Below are 20,371 nucleotides of genomic sequence, written 5' to 3'. Positions count from 1 at the left end.
AGATTCATGGCTGGGGTAAGACCAATGGGAAGTGACTGCTAACTGCTTTGTTTGGGGGCTGATGGAAACGTAGAATTAGATAACGGTGATCGTTGCAAAACATGGTGAATATACCAAAAAAACCACTGAACTATACACTTTAAAATGCTGAATTTTATAGTATACAAATTATATCTCCATTAAATATGCAAAAAAGATTCTTTCAAAACTGGTTATCAGTAGGTGATTCTACTTTACCACTTCCTTACTGAAAGAATACGACGTGCAAACCACTGGAACGCCAAGTGCTGGGCCGGGTGCTGGAGACACGTGGTGAGCAAGCTCTTCTCCTGCCCTAGTGATGAGGTCCCATACGGTGGAGGTGGGGCAGTAAGGGCCGAGATGGGGGGGCGCAGGGGATGAAGCGCTGAGGCAGGAGCAACGACCCTGCCCAGGGCAAAGGGGGGGCTTTCCACAAAAAGGGGGCTGTGGCCTGAGGATCGAGGACCAGCTGACCAAATGCAAAGCCAGAGTGTCCTAAGGGAAGAATTTGTATGAAGGGACAGAGGCGAGAGAAACCTCACAGCGGGGCTGAAAGATAACCAATAGGGAAGGGCCTCGTTACTCAAACGTGCCAAATGATGTAATTTAAAGATCCAACAAGTACTTGACTCCTGTTATGTACCAGGCATCGGGCTAGATGCTGAGAATACAACAGGGAACCAGATCTATGCAGACACTGGCACAGCTTTTAGTATATAACGTGTATTTTCACGGCTATAGGATAAATAGGCCACGGCTAACTGATTCCTTGGTTTGAACATGGTATTTTAAAAGGACAAGGACAAATCTGTCAATATCTATCAAAAATACAAATGAACTTATGCTTGGAACCAATCATGCCACTTCCGGGAAAATATGCTACAAGATATGCCTGTATAGGTACCAAATGATGTGCGTACTAAGATATTCACTGCAGCATTGTTTATAAGAGCAAAAGACTGGAAACCACCCAAGTGTCCATCTAAAGGGGACTGGTTAAATGAAGTACAGAGAATCTATACAATGGAAGACTAAGCAACCCTGGACACAAATGAGGAAATTCTCTGTGTGCTGACATGGAAAGATCTCAGGGATATTGTGCAAGCAGAAAAAGGCAAGGCATGTAAGAAAGGAGGCAGGAATACGTATACATATACCTCTCTCTATATATACGTATGTATGTGTATACACACACATATACATACATACACATATAACATACACATACATATATACATGTGTGTATGTGGAAAATCTATCATATATTTATAGCTGCTTGTCCCAGACGGTGGAGGTGGGGCAGTAAGGGCCGATATGGTGGGGGCACAGGGGCCGGAGCGCTGAGGCAGCAGCAACTACCCCACCCAGGGCAAAGGGGACTTTCCAGAAAACCTAAGAAGGATATGCAAAAATTAATAAAAGTGGTTACCTGGGGGCAGGGGAAGGGAGCTGGATGGGAAGAGGTAGGGGAGGGACATTTCTCAATCTATTCTTCTTACATGTTTTTGATTTTTGAACAATGTGACTGTATTGCCAAATATCACCTATTCAAAAACATTCTTTTTTTAAGCTTTAAAAGGCCAGGATTCTAGGTTCTCCATCTGTACGCACACGCTAAACTAGCCAGCATTCCTAGTGAGCTCAGGAGCAGCTGAGAACCCAGAGAAGAAAGCGTGGATGGAAAGGCTGCAAACGACCACCAGCAGCAGCAGAAAGGCAGCTCAAGACGCACTCCCCTGTGTGTGCGCTGGCCCAGCCTTGATCGTTTCACGCCAGCTACGTGTCAGGCACAGAGGGGTGGGGGACACCGAGAAAATGTGAAGCAACCCTTCCCTCCGGGGGGCACTCATAGCAAGTGCAAGGAGCCAGTCTTTTCCCTTCTGCCTGTGACTCTCCTGGTACAACTCTGATGGAGTCACTCCCGTGCTCAGGAATCTGCAGTGGCTCCCTATTACCTAAGCCAGGGAGCAAATCCAAACTTTGGGCCTCCGCGGCCCTGCCTGCCAGTCCAGACGCATCTTCCATAACTTCCTTCCTGAAGCACCTCCCCAGCTTTGGCAACACAGAGCCACTTTCCACCCCCTTACCTCTCTGGCCTTTACACAGGTCCCTCCTCTGCCTGGAACACCCTCTCCCCAGCCCATCTGCCCGGCCAGCATCCCTCAGGCCTCCAGGCCCAGCGCAAACTTCTCCTGTCTACAGTGAACTGTCCCCAACCCTCCGGGGGCTTCTGCGCCCTCCTCTGACTCACACTGTACCCGTGCACATGAGAGCACCGACGATACCGCCCCCTCCCAGAGGACTCCGGGCTCTGTGACGGCAGCATCTTTGCCTCGTCATCTGTGACCCTGGCCCCAAGAACAGTGCGTGGCAGAGAGCAAATGCTCAATGCGAGTCGGGCTCAATGAATAAACGAGAGAAATACAGAGGCAGGTGGCAAGGAAGTGTGAACTCTGTTAGGGGCCAGGAGAGCGTCTGAGCAGGTGGTGCCAGTGCAATACAGGAGGTGGGCATCAAGGGAGAAGCGCGAGTCAGTCCAATGAAAGGGGGAGAGGGAAGATGGGGGAAGGGTGCATAAGCAAATGGGAGGCATGAAAGAAAAGTGTTCAGGAACCACTAGATGGTTTGTGACAAGGGGTCAGGGCAGGGCCGGGCCGAGCGTGGAGGACAAAGGCTGCTCAGACTCCAGGGGAGCCTTGAATGCCATGCCGAGCAGCCCAGACTTCGGGTGGGCACCACCAAAGGGCTGTAAGGGAGGGAGACCCAGGCCCAGCTCCGAGTCTGAGGACATCAGCGGAAGCTCCGTGGAGGAGGGGCCAGAGGGGAGGCCAGACAACAGGCTGAGGACCAAGGTAGGACTCACTGTCACTGTTCAGGTGAGAGAGGCCCAGGGTCTGAGCCAAGGCCGAAGAGCAGCGCTCGAGCGGGTACACAGAGCAGCGCAGAAGGTCAGGCTGGTGGGACTTAGTGACCAGATGCGGGGGCGAGGCCAAGGGAGCAGTGACCGCGGCGGTCTGCTCTGACACATGCGCTTGCTTTGAAGCATTTCCCTCCTCTGCACACCACGTAAACTACAGGCACTGGGGGTGATCACCCACAGGCCTCGGGAAGAAGCCTCCCAGGGTTCCACCAGGGGGCGAGAAATCAGACAAGGGGCAAATCTCCTCCTTCTGTTCCCAGGGGCCTGGCACCAGCTCAGAGATGGAAGGCACGTGGCAGACCAGGCAGCCCTCACCTTGTCCAGCACACGTCAAAGAACGACGACTGACACGTGTCAGCACCGCCTGGCAGAGCGCGGGCAGCCCCTCATGTACAGCGAGGGCAGCAACTCTGTGAACGGAGCTGCACACAGGCCAAGACTCCCTCCTCTGTCCCCAGTCAACCCCCTGCGGCCCCATTCCCGCCCATCCCTAGGAAACCTCCCCAGAGGAGCCCCCCCGCCCTCCGCATCCTCTGACACCGGAACAAACCCGGCTTCCTCGGGTCAGGCCGCCATACTTGAGCGTAAGCCTCTTCACGGCTTATGCAGCCGAAAGATAAAAGCGGGCGGCGGGGGGGAGACGTTCCACCTGGCTGAGGCCCGACTTCTTAAAAAATCAGAAATCACATTAGATGCAAAACATACTGTTTGAATAAGTCTGAAGGACACTTTGGTGATAAAGCCACGCGAAGCCGGCACCACACAGTGGCACAGAGACACCGGAGTTCCAGGACAGCCCCGCACCGGGCAGCCTCGGGGTACAGCGGCTCCCAGGCGGAGCCCTCCCCCCTCCCTGCCCCTCACCCCCGCCCTAGTCCGACCCTCACAACTGCCGGGTCGCACAGCGTGCCTGCCACACCGAGTGGACACCAGGGAGTTCAGGTGTGTGGGTCCCGGGGCATACTTCTCAGTTGGGGTGGAGACTGAAATTGTGTCGGGGGTTTGGGGGAGTTCTCCTGGGGGTCAGTGCCACAGCCTCCTCACCAGACTCACCTCCAATCTCACCTCCATGTATCTCCGGAACAGGGGACACAGCCTCACATCACTGTACTGCCGAAGCTCTTCAAAGACCCCCACTGCCTCCGGGAGAAAGTCTCAAGCTGTCGGCCACCACCACCCACCTGCCCCAGCCACTGCTCCCATCTTAACGTATTCTTTCTTCTGTAACCTTGGACCAGATACCCAAGCTTGCTGTAACTGTACGTAAAGTGAGTGCAGGTGGCTGTCAGCAAGGGCCTGAGTGACTCGCCCGGTGTGGAGGTCACAGGACAGGGCACAGGGCTGACCTCTCCATGCATCCCGTTCCCAGCTGCGTTCCGAATGCTGAGGGAGCCCCACACGGTCGAGGCATCGCTCCAACACCTCCCGAGTGTAACAGGAACGATGGGGAACACGCACTGGGCTCTCACCCTGCAACAGGCCGTCTTCTGAGCGCTGTGTCTGTATTAAATTTCGTATTTTGTGTTGATGTTTCTAATCCTCCCAACGACTCTCAGACATAGTATTATCCCCATTTAACTGATGGGGAAACTAGGGCACAGAGAGATTAAATAATTTACCAAGATGACACTGCTTGGACATGGAAAACCAGAATTCAGACCCAGGCCATGTGGCTCCAGGCCCACGACCTCAGCCCTATAACCCATGCCTCTAACAGTCCCTAACAGAACCGCACCACAAGGACCCCTCATTACCTATTACTACACAAACGAAAACCAAACTCTCGGGAAGCGACGTGGAGACCAGTGCTGTCCAACAGTACTTTCTGTGATGATCAAAATGTTCCATCTCAGCGCTACTGGGGACTTGAAATGTGGCCGGTGTGACTGAGGAACTGAATCTTTCGTTTCATTTCGTCTTGACGAGCTTATGTTTAAATAGCCAGGTGTGGGCTTCCCTGGTGGCGCAGTGGTTAAGAATCCGCCTGGCAATGTAGGGGACAGGGGCTCAAGCCCTGGTCCGGGAAGATCCCACATGCCGCGGAGCAACTAAGCCCATGTGCCACAACTACTGAAGCCGGCATGCCTAGAGCCCGTGCTCCACAATGAGAGAAGCCACCGCAATGAGAAGCCCGCGCACTGCAATGAAGAGTAGCCCCTGCTCGCCGCAACGAAGACCCACTGCAGCCAAAAATTAATTAATCTAAATAAATAAATAGCCAGGTGTGGCTTGTGGCTGCCTATTGGATGGCACAGGTGAGGCCTACATTTGGTGAGTCCAAAACTGTGACATTTCAAACGTTAACCATAGCAGATAATTCCTACTTGAAACTAGGCTTCAGGAGGATGTCACTAAGTGCTGATGCATCTCCTCACATCTCTCCCCCTCCAGTACTGGTGTTAATTCCCTCTCATAATTTCGAGGCAGAAAGCATGCCCGTGGGTAGAGGAGCTGCAGGCCTTGCAGATGGAGTGGGAGTGTTATCAGCTGGCTGGGCAACGCCTTAAGCACGCTGCTGTAGGTGCGGGGTTGGGGGGCGTTTCACACTCTAGGCTCACCCTACTGACTGAAATAAACCGGCCCCTAGGGGCGCGAGGGGTGGCGGGAACGAGCGGGTCCCTGAACGTGCACACACGCTCCAGCCAGGGCCCCGGACCACCCTGAGCACCAGCGCGACGAACGCTGAGCGGGCAGGGCAGGCGCTGGCCGTGCTGCCCAGGACAGAGACCTCTTCTAGCTCTTCCCGGGTCCCCTGTCAGCCTGGGAGGGGCCACATGGCCTCTGACTCCAAAGTCACAGACAGAGCCCACCCCCTCTCCCATCCCTGGTGATTCCTTTCTAACATATGGGTTTTCTCCTCCCTCACCACCGGTTCCACTAAGCTCCATGACATGTCAAACCCAAATTCAGGCTAGATTTCAACTCAAATAAGAAATGAAACCAAAAGCAGAAGTTGAGACCACTACCTCAACTTCAGAAGGTAGTGGAGGGCGTTTTTCTCATTAACCCTGAATCCGTGTGGCTGTGGGGAAGGTGCTCCTTCAACTGGAGTGTCACCCGTATGTCCCAGCCCTGTTCTGCATCAGCATCTTAGGAAGGCATGACTGAGACGCAGAGCAACTGACACTCCCAGGAAGCAGCAGGGCCCAGACCGGAGAAGGGACCGCACAGCTACTTAGGGGCAGAGGCCCCGGGGTCCAGTCCTCACCCCTCCACCGCACAGCTCCCTGCCCGGGCTCTGTCGCGGGGACCCTGGAAGAGGAGCTCGTGCCCGCACGTCATGCCAAACCAGAGACCAAACTGCAATTACAGAAAAGAAAAAATCAGCGATCCCTCATTCCTTTCCACCTCCACCCCCTCTTCCAACCAGCATACAAACAAGTTATTCCCTGCCCATCGAGGTCAAAAGCTGACCCGGTACAAAGTCAGAGAGCAAACCAAACACTCTGAACTCCAGAAGTGTTGGGTCTGAAAAGCCCCATCCCGTCCCAAGTCCCGAGGAAGAAGTCCCTCGGAGAGGAGATCCTTCTCTGCAGGGCATCGTGAAGGGACGCCGCGACTTCCCGCAGGACTCCGGGAATCACGGAGCGAAGGCCTGCCTATCCTGGGATCGCTCCTCCAGGTCAGGAGCGCCCAGACTGCCCTTAACCTTCAGGAAAGGAGCTGATAATACATGCCCTGTCACCTCTCACCCCAAAGCCACGTTCTCACTGACCCTCAATGCTATCTTTTCGAAGATGCCAGCACTGCGCTTGGGCATGCACAACAGACCAGAAACACTTGTTAACTAACCAGTGAGGTCGCGGGCTTTCCTCAAAGCAAGAGGGCAGAGGTTAACAGAGCAGGAATAGGCATGTTGCTATATGTTACGTCCCCACGCTTTGCCCATAGGGAGGCACATCCTTCTCCCTCCCCAGAGCCACGGAAGTCTTCATCATTAAAAAGTCTCTTTTTAAAGTTCTCCGTGAAAACAGAGAGTATCTGCGCCTTTATGATAAAATCGAAAGAACAAACTGATTAAACTAATGATGCTCTGTCCTTAAAACTTAAGGAGCTTTATTAAGAAACCCTCTTCAAAGGCAGGACAACTGAGGCTCTGAGGATGATGTCCTTTCTCACCTCAGGTGCGACTCTCACCCCCACTAACCCAAAAGGCACATCACAGATCCCGCTGGGGTTTGATGTTGGAAATCTTAAGAAACCCTATGGAAGAGTTCTCTGAACCTCAAGCAAGGTTCCAATCAATGAAGGCCTCCGAGTGCCAGAAATCACACCTTGCACACACATACACACTCACTGCCTTTGGTCAGTTCACTCATCTGCAAGGCTGTGACACACGAGATACCCAGGAGTCACCGCCGTGCTTGTCTTCTGCCTGCTGACCACTCAGCGTGTTGGGTCTCTATTCAATAAACTCCTCCCTCCACCAACGGCAATGGCTTGAGGGTGAGGCCCAATGATCTGTAAGTTGCACCTGCCACTTTCATCAAGTTCAAGACCTCACTTCTATCCACAAACAGTCTATCAGCTTTAAGCTACCACATCGTGACCTCCTTGAAGACAGGGACCCCACCTGGTTCCTCTGCATTCCCAGAGCTCCACACAAGCACACGGCAGGCACCCAGTCCACAAACGCAGCACATTTAGGAAGAATCTGTCAATTTCGAGGCTTCTGCACACACAACGGCATTCAAAGGCAGCGTCGGGAAAGCCAGTGAGCAGATGTGTAAAAATGCACTGGGCTTGAGTCAGATGACGTGGGTTCAAGCCCCAAGTTTACCAGAAATTCACTCTGCTACCCTGGGCAAATCACCCAACCTCTGGGGTCTTATTTCCCTCTTCTGTAAACATAGTAGATGATATCTAGGTTTCCCTTTAGCCCTTAGACTTGTAAAACGTGAAGAAAAGATGTGCCCTTGAGCTATGGCCATGATATTCACTTGATGAGACGGGCAATGAGGATACAGCAGGCAGAAGCAGCAACTCCACACAGATGTGGGCTAACAGCAGACAGTGACTTTAACAGGAGGTAAAGCCTCTGCCCACTCGCCCACGGTCACACGTGATACACACGTTTGGGTCACTCTCTAGAGCCTTTCAGGGAGTCACTGCAAATGGCAACGACTCTTCCAGACAGAAAAGCCTCCAAGTGGAACAGTGACCCGCAGACATTACTTCCAGGTAATAAACAGATTCCACTCAGACAGAGAAAACTAAAGCGGCCTGTGGCTACGTTCTGTAGACGCCCCATTGGTGGAAGCATCGGGGCTGAGCTCTAAATGCGAGCCAGACGTGGCTGACTTCTTGTTTTGGCTCCAACTCTTAACTCGGAGCGGATGGTCCCTGGCCAAGTCTCTCCTCTAGAAGCCAGGCTCTGGATGGGTATGACAACCCCCATAAACCATCCAGATTACAGGGTGAGGCTAGTAAAGCATTTCGCAGACGCAAAATGCTGCCAACCCCTCGAGACAGATGAGGGGAGCTGTCAAGAGGCAACGTGGCTCGGGCGGAGAGCCACAGAGCAGCGGCTCACCTAACCCTGCGTGCCCCCAAGTTCCCTCCAGGGGCCTCCCCATCCCCCACTCCCAATCGGGCTCCGCTCCTTCACGCAGGAAAGCTGTGTGAACCTACACTGTCCAGGAGACCTGCCTGCAGAGCTCTTCAAACTGCAACGTCAACTCCCAATGTTAACCAGTGGTGACTAAGCTGGGCTGGGTTTCCTTCCACTGGGGACACGTGAGACATTGAGGTAAGTCAAGGCAAAGCAACAGGCTGTGTGAGAGACAAAGGTCTGCTCGGGAAACGAGACGGGCTGTGTCAGGAGCCGTGGTAGTAGCTTTACTGTTTTCTTTTCCCTTTTTTTGCCCCCTTTTCTTTAACCATTAGGTACCAATGGACACCAGATACACAGTGCTGGATGAAAAGGTTAAGAGATCGTATCAGTAAAGTTTCCCACCAAAGCTTGCTAATAGCACTCTGGCTGATTAGAAAGCACTTCTGGAGTTTGGGAACTCTAATCCGCTCTTATCAACCCTCCAGCTTAGGCATTTATCAGGGTGGGAACGGGAGATATATCAGCTCTGCCACAGACTGATTTCTGGGGCCCCTGCCCACGACGAAGCAGATCAGAAAGGAGCTCATGCCTGCCAGAGTGAAGTTTTCTCCATAGCAACACATGCGACTCTGCAAACAGGCAGGACTAGACCAGGCCGGACAGTGCCCCCAGGAAGCAGCGGCCGAGGGTGCAGACAACAGAGGGAGCAAGAGGAAAGTGGCACCGACGGAGCGGGCGGGGCAGCTGACAGCGGCAGCTCTGAGACCCTCCAGCACCCCCAGCCCACCTTCCAATAAGATGGATGGCACAGGGACAACAGATGTTCTCTGTGGAGCAGGGGAAAGAGGCACCCAGGGCAGAGTGATCGCCCGCTTTGGAGCAGACAGCTGGCACTGGAGAACTTGGGGGAAAGGTCTCATGGAAAAATCAGGTCCTATCTAAACTGAAATTCAAGCCAGGCTGATGGCGGAAGGTGTTCTCACACACCCAGCAATGACGCCAATAACAGGGGCCACCAGCGTGGCTGCTGAGACCAGCAATTAAGCGCCCGTGTGCCAGGCCCAGTGCGGGACACCTGTACCTTCATCGTGCTGTGAGGGTTAAAAACTCACTCACTGATAAACACCACCTTTCTGGATGTCACATTTTTGCCAAAAGAAGAAACGGGGATCACCGAGGTGCCCTTACATCCCACAGGACAGGGTTACTTACACTTGAGGCTGGACCAGGAGGTACACTAGTTCCAAATCTCTGCTCTTTTGTTCAGATCACTGAAATGCGGGTAAAAATCCAACCACAGAACAAGGGCACCTAAGAGACTAAGTGGCCCTTCTCGGCTTTCCCTGACTCATTTCTCCAGAACGCCACTGATGAGCCACGTCAGAGGCTGGAGAGGAAGATGCGTAAGTCAGGAACTGTAACAGCTGGCAGAAGAACATCTTCAAAAGCGATTAGGAATTAAAGTAAAAGCGACATCTGCCCTCAGATGTACATCTGTGCCCTGTGCACGGCTCTTTGTAATAACAGAATGTAAGCAGAGCTGTCTTACAGCACTAATGCTAAGGGGCAGGACCAGCAGCCTCCCTTCAGGTTGTGATGTCTGCAGGGATGCCTGGGAGGATGTGCACTGGTGCCACGGAACCCGTGTCCTGCCAGGTCGTGACACAACGGGCTCCCACCGTGCACACTGCAAACACATCACCCCGACAAGCTGACCGTGGTGTCAGCAACCGGGAAGAAGGCAGTTCCTGGAGAAAAGGTGGCTCCACCACATCTGCCTCCAAAACAATCAAAAAGCAAACACCAACCACTACCCCCAAAGTTCTCTGGGCCCTAAATTCTTAAAGTCATCACAGACCAAACAGGAACCCAACCTCCAAGTGACGGGCCCAGAATTTCAGAACCATTTCCGTGCTGCAGAGCCAGCAGCGCCTGCAAATGAGCTTTGCAACAAACAGAAAAAGTCTGTCTCGAAATGACATTTTGTAGGTAATGTACAAGTGGCTTCCTCTCTGCTGGATGTGCCCCCTTGTTCTCATTCTCTGTTCTCGCTAATGAGCGCCTTTTCCTCTCTCTTCCCCCTGCCTGTTTCAGTTTGAAACGTGGCACTGTGGCACCAAAGGAACAGGACATTGGAAAGGGAAAGGAGAGGGGAGGCGGCTTTCAAATCTGACACACACCCCACTGGCTGCCCACACCCTGAAGGCCGCTCCGGCCGGGCTCCACCTCAGACAGGCCTGAAGGACCAAAGTGTGGAGTAGAAATCCCCCTTGCACCACCTCTCCCCAGCAGAGTCAAGAAAGAGAAAGCTGGAAGGGAAGGAGGGGGGAAAATAAAGCTCCACATTCCTGACATTTTTTAGCCAAGTGCTGTGGCTGCACAGAACAGCTCTATTCCAAACAGCCGCAGGATGGAAAGAAAACCTGGGCTCAGGGGGAAGAGCCTGCCCCTGGCCTCGGAAATGGGAGAAGGAACCTCAGGAGGGTTCAAAACTGAACCACACAGAGGTGGGAGGGCAACCCTTTCATGTGTGTTCCCCAAAGGAAGTGATCCCAAGGGAAGGAACTTGGAGTCATCATCTCCCAGGGGACAGAACTAAAGTCCTGGGGTTCCTGCGGGGGAACGAAAGCCCCTCTGAACGCTGGTAAGCTGACCAGTGAGTTGGGGAAGGGGCGAGGCAGGGAAGAAGTGGAGACCAGTTAAGATGCAAGGGCCAGGCTGTGGCTGGCTGGGGTGGGGGGGAGAGGGCCCCAGCTCATTGGCAGAGGCTAGGCAGGGGACCCCAGAGGGAGAAGTAGCCAGGAGACTCGCTCTTTGTGGGAAGAATTATAATTGAGTTTTCCTGATTCAGCTTCTGAATGAAGGCATCCTAGCCCTGCCCAAGTTAGAAACCCAAAAGCCTGCCGTCCTCTCTCCCTGCCTTCCCCTCCCCTTTCCATCTCCTTCTGTCCTCACTCCTAAGAAAAAGTGAGTCGTGTTAAGTGCTGGCCTGCCCCCCACCATCTGCATCCCTAGATACACACACACATACACACCACCCCTCCAGGGAAGAACCCAGATGACCCTGAGTGATAGCTTGTAAGTCCCTGGCTGGTTTACCCCAACTGTGAGGATGCCCACATGTGTTTCTCTGAGGTCCTGCTCTCATCTGGTAGGGAGAGCAGAGTTCCAGAAATCTGAGTCCCCCCCGCAGATACCTGTCTCTGTGGAGAGTCAGTTGGTAGGTACAGACAATGAAGACCTACTGTGTGCCTAGTGCAGCAGAACACACGTGATTCATAAGGGAGGTCTGGACACGGCCCTCCTCCTCCCAGACCAGCCTGCACCGACCCACAACGTACCTCCAGTGCACCTTCCTGAGGAGACAACCTGTCCTGTACGTACAGATGCCGCGGGGCGAAGGTTCTACCAGAAGAGGGTGGTGGGACAGGGAGCCGTGAGGCAGGCATTTCAGCCCTGGCCCTTTCCACACTCCCCAGTCCAATCCCAAAAGGGGGAGGAGGGCAGGGCAGTTTTTTCGGGGTTTTTTTCCCACCCTGGGCCTTCCTCTTGTCATGTACTGGAATTAAGGGCTCCTTGCACTTTCCACCTCCCATGGACGGCCAGGTTTAACCAACAGGACTTTCCACCAGACCAGAGGCAGCGAGGGAAGGAGGTACCGAGCTCAAATACTCGGCAGCTCTCTTTGAGCAAAGGTAAAAGCAGGTAGAGCCACCATCCTTAATGAGTGCCAGACACACAGCAGAGAGACCCACCAGGCTATGCAAGAGACGTCGCTGGCTGTGAGGGCTACAGCTGTCACGTGTCTTTCCAACCACACCCTCCAAGTCTGGTGACAAGGCACTGGGAGGCCTCTTAGAATGGAGGACAGCAAGGAGACACTGAGAGCACTGGCTGGACCAAACAAATTTTCTCCTACCCCGCTAAGCTATTATGATCAACAATAACAGGGTTTCAGGAGCAAAGGACCTGATTTCACATTGGTAGAACCTGTTATGGCTTTTGCTGCTCACATGATCTCAATTAAACCTCACAATAACCCTCTGAGGAAGACAGGTTTTACTCATCTGTAATGATGGGGAAACTGAGGCTGCATCTGTTTTTTATTTCGTCAAATTAGTGACAGAGCAGGGACCGTGACACGGGGACCACCCTGGCTTGACAAAGCCCTCGCCGCCGATACATCACGAGAGCTGTCGGGGTGGGTGGAAGGAGTAAAGGAGGCCTGCAGACCCTGAAGCCCAGCCAAGGACACATGCAGACATCCAACGCTGACTCGGCCGCCACAAGAATGTCCCCAGCTTGAGGGCAGCTTCGCTGACCAAGCAGGGCCCTTGTCATCCTTAGAGAGGAGATAGGGAACCCAGAGACAGAGGCACACAGAAGAGGTGATTAGCCACGCCGGGAATCTTCCATCTTCAAGGCAATTTATAGAGAGTTACAGCTTCCTAACCCATTCCTGAGAATGCAGATAAGCTGCCCACGAAGTGTCACTCACGTATCTGACCCTTGAGACAAGACAGACCACAGCAAGTCCTATACTCAGCGTTTGCCAGTTCTCCCTACTTGTGAATATCACATTTTTCTGGCTGTCGGGAGTAGGGAATCCTTCCCATCAGCCCCCTTGGATTCTGACCCCATTCGGGCTTACTAAAACTCCCTGCTCTATGAGGCCTGCCCCAGCTGTCCTGAGCAGGACCCCGTGGTCTCCCCCTACCCGAATAGCTTTGAGAGAATCACCTTTCCCCTAAAAGCAGAGGGTATCCCTGGCCCACGCCTTGCTCCTGTCACAGGAGAAGCTCTGGGTCCACCACAGCTGGATCTGAATGAACAGTTCACAGAGTGAAACAGGGTTTATGAAAACTGGCCTTTTGGGCAAGAGTAAAAAAAAAAAGGGGGGGGTGGGGAGGGTGGCGGGAGGACGGCAGAAGTGCACTGCTGGGATGGGGTCAGGGCCACACGTGAACACCCCGAGTCTGGCCCAGAGCGGAGGATGCAAAAGACCCCGAAAATCAAGTGGGAGGAGGTAAAGGGCAGGGGTCCCTCCCACTGGAAAAGCCCAGAGGAGCTAGCAGCCACGGCTTGGGAAGGGGAGTTGTGCAATGACTGCGGGTCTGGGAGTCTCCGGGCTTGGCTCCCGGACACCAAAAAGGAACCCGCGCTGGGCGGGCCGGGTGGCAGCTCTGCGGTTGGTTCGAGGCCAGGCTGAGGATTCGGGGCTGCAGGGAGAGCTGCAGGGTACGGTAGGTGCCCAAAAGGGCGGCAGGGCAGGCGGGCACGGCGCGGAGCTGGCGGCGGTGTCTGGGCTGACTAGGAGGCCGAGGGGCGCACAGTGCACAAAGCCGGGGGTGCGGGGGACCGACACGGCGGCCGGGCGCCCAGGCGCAGACGCGGACCCCGGAGACCCGCAGGGGGACGCCGGGCGGCGCGCGAGAGGGGCGCTCACCGCCCCGCTGTCGCTCACCTCGAACATAAGCCCGATGAGGACGCAGAGCACCAGGCAGAAGCCGATGTCCGCATGGTTGTGGATGACGAACTCCTGGCTGAAGAGCGGGTAACTTTTCGTCCTCCGGCGGAAAGCCATGGCAGCGGGCGCGCACGGCCGGCGGGGCCCGCACCCGGCGCTCACCAGCCGCCGCGCAAACTTCTCGAGCCCAGGCCCACTCCGCCCGCCGGCCCGCCGCCCTCTCGCCCTCCCGCCGCCGGCCCAGCGCCCAACAACTTCGGGGGCCCGCCCCCTTCCTCCGCCCGCCCCCGCCCCCGCCGTCCGGAACCGCCCCCGGCGCAGCCCCCTCGCCGCCCGCGGCCCGTACTCGGTGCGCCTGGCTCGCTCGGGCCCCGCCCCCCGCGCGGTTAACCCTTTCGCCGCCGGGGACGCGAGGGGGCGGGGCCGGGGCGGGGCCGGAGGGCGGTGCGCCAGGCTGGGTTCCCCTTGCCCGGCGCTCGCGCCCCGCCGCGTTCTCCCGGCCGGGAGCTGGCAGAGGAGCGCAAGGACGCAAGGCCCTACCCGGACAGGAAGTGGGTCCGGGTTTCCCACTCCTCGGCGGCCGCTCCTTCCTCCGCGGGAAGGGAAGGGCCGCGGAGGCCGCGGGCTGGCCGCGGGGTGGGCAGCTCAGCTCGGTGCTTCCGGAGGTGCGGGCTGTGGCCTTGAGGGGCTGAGAGCCGCTCAGGTTCGGTGCTGGCCGGCATCCTCGTTGGCCACAGCGGCCTGCACGGATGATAATGAATGGACGGTTAACCAAGTATTCACTGAGAGCTAGAGAGGGTTAGGCACGGTTCAGATTGCTAGGAATATGCAGCAAAGACCCTGCCCTCGGGGAACTTGCTTTCCAATGGGCGGGAATGGATGGATCGGTGCAGTTGTGCTCTCTTAACTTTTGAGAACTTTGTGCTACTATAAATTAGTTTTACACGTTTTACCCAAAGTCTACCTTCGATGTTAATTGATCCGAAAAAGTGGAAGAATAAACACTGAAGAAGAAAAGAACTTTCTCATTGAAAGTTTCTGTTTAATATTAAGTTTGAAAAGTACTCGTGGAGGGCTTCCCTGGTGGTGCAGTGGTTGAGAATTCGCCTGCCAATTCAGGGGACGCACGTTTGAGCCCTGGTCCCGGAAGATCCCGCGGAACAGCTGGGCCCTGGGCCCGTGCGCCACGGCTGCTGAGCCTGCACTCTGGAGCTCCCGAGCCACGACTACTGAAGCCCGGGAGCCTGGAGCCTGTGCTCCGCAACAAGAGAAGGCACCGCAATGAAGGACCTGAGTGCCCGAACGAAGAGTGGCCCCCATTCTCCGCAACTGGAGAAAGCCCGTGCACAGCGACGAAGATCCAATGTAGCCTAAAATAAATAAATTAAAGAAAAAAAAACTACTCATGGAGGACAAAAGGTATTTTTCATAAATTAAATTGGCAAATATTGGATTTAGTCCTACCAGTAATGAAGGAGTCAACTAATCACTTTCCAGAGGTACAAAATGAGAAAAGAACTATTTAATTCCTAGTCCCTTTTTTATTAGGTCCACAGCTATTTCACTTCTAAGTAAATACAATTTCTTAGAAATGGCACAGTGTATGAAATGTGATTGAGTCTGGACTTATCTGGAGTTCCGAGATAAATTTTCCATCTTAAGTTTCTTGACTCCAGTATTTAGTCTTTGGTCTTTAATTCCTTTATCTGACATAAGGAAATGAGAAAGTAATGCCTATATCGGACTAAAGCTAATTTAACTTCAAGACTGACCTTTCTTAAAGTTGGACCTTAATCTCCTGAGGAATAGAAAGATCCAGAACTCTGGAACATCTCAACTTTCCATCTGTGAAAAGGTGTTCAAATCTTCAAACTGCAGCCATATCTATTAGGTTGAACCCTATGAAACTGACTTCTTTATAGGTCAAAACTAGAACACTAGCATTTCAGATGGTTCAACCTAATAGTTCCCTTGTGTTTCCACATGACCGTTTGTAGAGGATGTGGTGGTGGGAATTTCTTGCAAAGGTGGGATGCTAAAAAGAAAAGAAAAAGGTGGGATGTTGCTATCCCCTTAACATTAAGAGTTTAGTTGGGAAGTCCTGGGACATAGTTAGGTACTAGAACCTCCACATTTATAAATGAGAAACATGAAATAAAGGGGATGACTTAGGGCTCATACTGATGACCGCCAGCTCCAGACCCTTCCAAAGAACCCCAAAGACACGGGGTTCTTAGCTGTATGATTTAATATTTCATTACCTTGAAACCCCAAGGAGGAAGTCCTAGATGCCTACTTCATCCATCGCAACCATCTCTTAAGTCCTAGTTTCAAGACCTTCAACCCCAAATGGATCTCTTCCCAACCCCTCTCATGCAATCGGTCATGGAGTCCCATGAATTCTTACCTCAGAATCTCTCCCACCAACTCTCACCTCCACCACTCTTCACGGGGCCCACACAAATTACCCATGGTTACACTGCCTCCAGTATCTCCCCCTTCAACACATCTTTCCATTAGAAACATCTACTGAGCACCTGCTAAGTGCCAGATGCTGTGCTAGTTACTGAAGACAAAGATAGGACAACCCCTGTTGGTGGTTTTAAAATACGTCCTCAAGTTCTTTGATATTCCAACCTTCAAGAGATAGCAATTAATTCCCCTCTTCCCCTTGAGCGTGGGCTGGATTTAGTGGCTCACTTTTAACAAATAGAATAAGTTATGGTGTGTGACTTCCAAGACTATGTCATAAAGGCATTTTGTTTTTCTCCTTTCTCTCTTGTCTTGATCACTTGCTCTGGGGAAAGTGGGCTGCCATGTTGCGAGGATACTCAAGCAGCTTTAGGGAGAGGTCCACATGGACAGGAACCAGGACCTCCAGCCAACAGCCAGTGCTAACTTGCCAGGCTTCTGCATGAGCCATTTTGGAAGCAGATCCTCCAGCCCCGGTCAAGCTTTCAGATGACCACAGCCCTGCTGACCTCTTGACTGCAACCTCATGAGAGACCCCCTAGCCAGAGCCAGACAGGTAGCCACTCCCGAATTCCTGACACACAGCAGCTGTGAGCTAATAAATATCTGCTGTTTTAAGTCACTGAATCTTGTTGTCACTGGTTATGCAGCAAGAGGTATGCTGGAGCTTACAATCTATTAGAAGAGACAGAGACATCATTACAATTCAGTGTGATGATGGTGACTCTAAGAACAACTTGAAATACATACCCTATGAGTGCAAAGAAAAGGTAACTTAATTCTGTCTGGGGTAATGGGAAGAGGACATTTGGGCTGGACCTTTATCTGGTAGGATCTTACTGATAGAGAATGCAGGAGCAGGGTGGGAGATGAATTTTGGAGGCTTAAGATGGAGCTAGGTTGTAACAGGTTTCAAATGCCATAATAAAGAACTGTGACTTTCAGTGTATCATAAATACCTTACAATTTTATTTGTCAATTATACCTCAATAAAGCTGAAAAATTTTTTTTAAAGAATTGTGACTTTATTCTGCAAACAATGGGAATTTTTTAAGCAGGACCAAATCTGTCTTTAAAGAGAGAACCATCAGGAATGTGAAAGATTGTTTTGATTTAAAAAGAGTGGTATCTTGGGCTTCCCTGGTGGCGCAGTGGTTGAGAGTCCACCTGCCGATGCAGGGGACGCTGGTTCGTGCCCCGGTCCAGGAAGATCCCACATGCCGCGGAGCAGCTGGGCCCGTGAGCCATGGCCGCTGAGCCTGCGCGTCCAGAGCCTGTGCTCCGCAACGGGAGAGGCCACAACAGTGAGAGGCCCGCGTACCGCAGGAAAAAAAAAGGTAAAAAGAGTGGTATCAGGAAGACCACTTGAGAAACTATTAGAACAGCCCAGTTAAAAACAAAGCAAAACAAAACAAACCCCTTCTCAAAGAATAGTGGCGATAAGAATAAAAGAGAGGTGAATTATTTCAGGGACAATTGTACGGGTTAATTAATTGGATTTGGTGATTGCTTTAATATATGATGTATAGGAGTTGGAGGAGTCAAATCTTTAGGCTACAATGACATAAATGATGGTGGGACCATTAAAAAACATATATGGGGAGTTCCCTGGTGGCACAGCGGTTAAGAATCTGCCTGCCAATGCAGGAGACGTGGGTTCGAGCCCTGGTCTGGGAAGATCCCACATGCCATGGGGCAACTAAGCCCGTGCGCCACAGCTACTGAGCCTGCGCTCTACAGCCCGCAAGCCACAACTACTGAAGCCCTCGTGCCTAGAGCCCATGCTCTGCAACAAGAGAAGCCACCGCAATGAGAAGCCCGCGCACCACACAAAGGGTAGCCCCTGCTCTCCACAACTAGAAAAAGCTCACGTGCGGCAATGAAGACCCAACACAGCCATAAATAAATAAATAAAATTAAAAAAAAAAACACGTATATGGAACAACAGAGAAAGAACAGTCACAAGCGAGGAGAAGCTGGCCTCAGCTTTGCACAAGCTGAGCCTGAGGAGTCTCAGGATGTTCAAATCGATGCTTTGACAGGTCAGTTGGAAACCATTGGACTGGATTAAGGGAGAGAAAGTCAGAATTAAAGGTATTTGTGCTTCATCTGCAAGAGGACTGTGGAAGCCATGAGGTTAACTAAGTGTTCCCAGCAGAGTGTGCTGAGTGAGGAAAAGCCCGAGGTCAGCAGAATCTGAGGGACCCCCAACTCCGAGAAGGGGGGAGAAGGAAAAGGAAAGGGGGGCGGGTTGAGGAAGCCATAATGCAAGCATTTCACCAGGGCAGGTTAAACCAGGCAGGATAAGAGGATGAAGCCCCTAGGTGCTGGCATTATGGCCTTTGAGGGCCCACTCTTTTAAAAAACTTTTTTTTAATTGAAGTATAGTTGATTTACAATGTTTCAGGTATACAGCAAAGTGATTCAGTTTTATATATATATATATACATATATACTTTTTCAGATTCTTTTCCATCATAGGTTATTACACGACATTGAATATAGTTCCCTGTCCCATACAGTAGGGCCTTGTTTTTTATCTATTTTATATATAGTAGCGTGTATCTGTTAATCCCACATCCCTAATATATCCCTGCTCCCCCTTTCCCCTTCAGTAACCGTAAGTTTGTTTCTATGTCTGTGAGTCTATTTCTGTTTTGTAAAGAAGTTCCTTTGTATCATTTTTTTAGATTCCACATATAAGTGTTATTATATGATATTTGTCTTTCTCTGTCTGACTTACTTCACTCAGTATGATAATCTCTAGGTCCATTCATGTTGCCACAAGTGGCATTATTTCATTCTTTGCTATGACTGAGTAATATTCCATTGTGTGTATATACAGCATCTTCTTTATCCATTCATCTGTCGATGGACATTTAGGCTGCTTCCATGTCTTGGCTATTGTAAACAGCGCTGCAATGAACATTGGGGTGTATGTATCCTTTCCAACCATGTTTTTCTCCAGATATATGCCCAGGGGTGGGATTGCTGGATCATATGGTAACTCTATTTCTAGTTTTTTAAGGAACCTCCATACTGTTCTCCACAGTGGCTGTATCAATTTACATTCCCACCAACACTGTAGGAGAGTTCTGAGGGCCCACTCTTAATTGGACATTGGAGGAGGCATAGTTAACAGTGGGTAGAAGATGAGAAAAGGTGAGAAAATAGTCTATTCTTTTAAGAAGTTTGGTGAGAACAAGGGAAATGGATAGTGTCTTAGGAGATACAGAAGATCCAAGGAAGGATCTTTATTTTTTAAGATCAGAGCATATTTGGAGACAGAGAAAAAACACTCAGGAGAGAGAGAGGGAAATACTTAAAATACTAGAAATATGGGAGATCATGGATGAAACCAAGGAGGAGGCCTGAGGGTCACTCCTCTGAGGCTGGGGCAACAACCTAAGATGGGTGAATCTATAGTTAGGTCTGGACGTGGAGGAGATAATAACCTTTCATGTTTATATTGTGCTTTACAGTTACCCTGTGAGGGAGGAAAGACAGTGATTACCAGCCCCTTCTTATAGCTGTTCTGAGACTCATGAAAGACAAAGGGCCACATAATTAGCAGGTAGCTGAAACAGGACTCAGACTAGAGACCAGCACAGGGTCCCCTCTGCCCACCCAAACTGGAGCCTTTCAGGCTTCCTAGAGCATGGCACTGATCAAGTGAGCACCATTTGTCTCTCCCCACCTGTCCCATCATGGCAGCTGATAATTCTGAAACACCAGTGCTTAACTAGATTGGAGTAGCCCCTCTTTCCAGAACAGACCCTGCAGTTTCCAATCTCTGTGTCTTTGTTCCTCTCACAAGGCCCTTGTGCTATGTCCCTTTGCCTATAAAGGTAACTATCCTTGAAGATAAAGGGTGTGTACCTCTTCCTTCACAAAGCTGTCTTCAGGGCACTTAGGCTGGAGGCGTCACATAGCACCT

General features: G+C 52.0%; 1 protein-coding gene across 12 annotated transcripts in view; it reads right to left on the bottom strand.

Annotated features, from left to right (window-relative positions):
- The window catches only part of TRAM2 (translocation associated membrane protein 2), a 156,255-nt gene that overhangs the window by 61,118 nt on the left and 74,766 nt on the right, over window positions 1-20,371 (bottom strand). For 8 of the 12 annotated variants that reach the window (XM_073810615.1, XM_073810616.1, XM_073810611.1 and 5 more), the window contains one exon: window positions 13,960-14,703. The exons of 1 other annotated variant lie outside the window; for it this stretch is intronic. In XM_073810615.1, coding sequence (XP_073666716.1) covers window positions 13,960-14,703 — 744 coding nt within the window. Of the gene's footprint in view, window positions 1-13,959; window positions 14,704-20,371 lie in introns of those variants that run through there. 3 more of the 12 variants (XM_033864105.2, XM_033864106.2, XM_073810618.1) reach the window with 3 other exon arrangements.

The sequence above is a fragment of the Tursiops truncatus genome, chromosome 10 (genome assembly GCF_011762595.2).
Source record: "Tursiops truncatus isolate mTurTru1 chromosome 10, mTurTru1.mat.Y, whole genome shotgun sequence".
NCBI lineage: Eukaryota > Metazoa > Chordata > Mammalia > Artiodactyla > Delphinidae > Tursiops > Tursiops truncatus.
The sequence above is the reverse complement of the archived record's forward strand: the minus strand, read 5'-3'. Positions and strand labels throughout refer to the sequence as shown.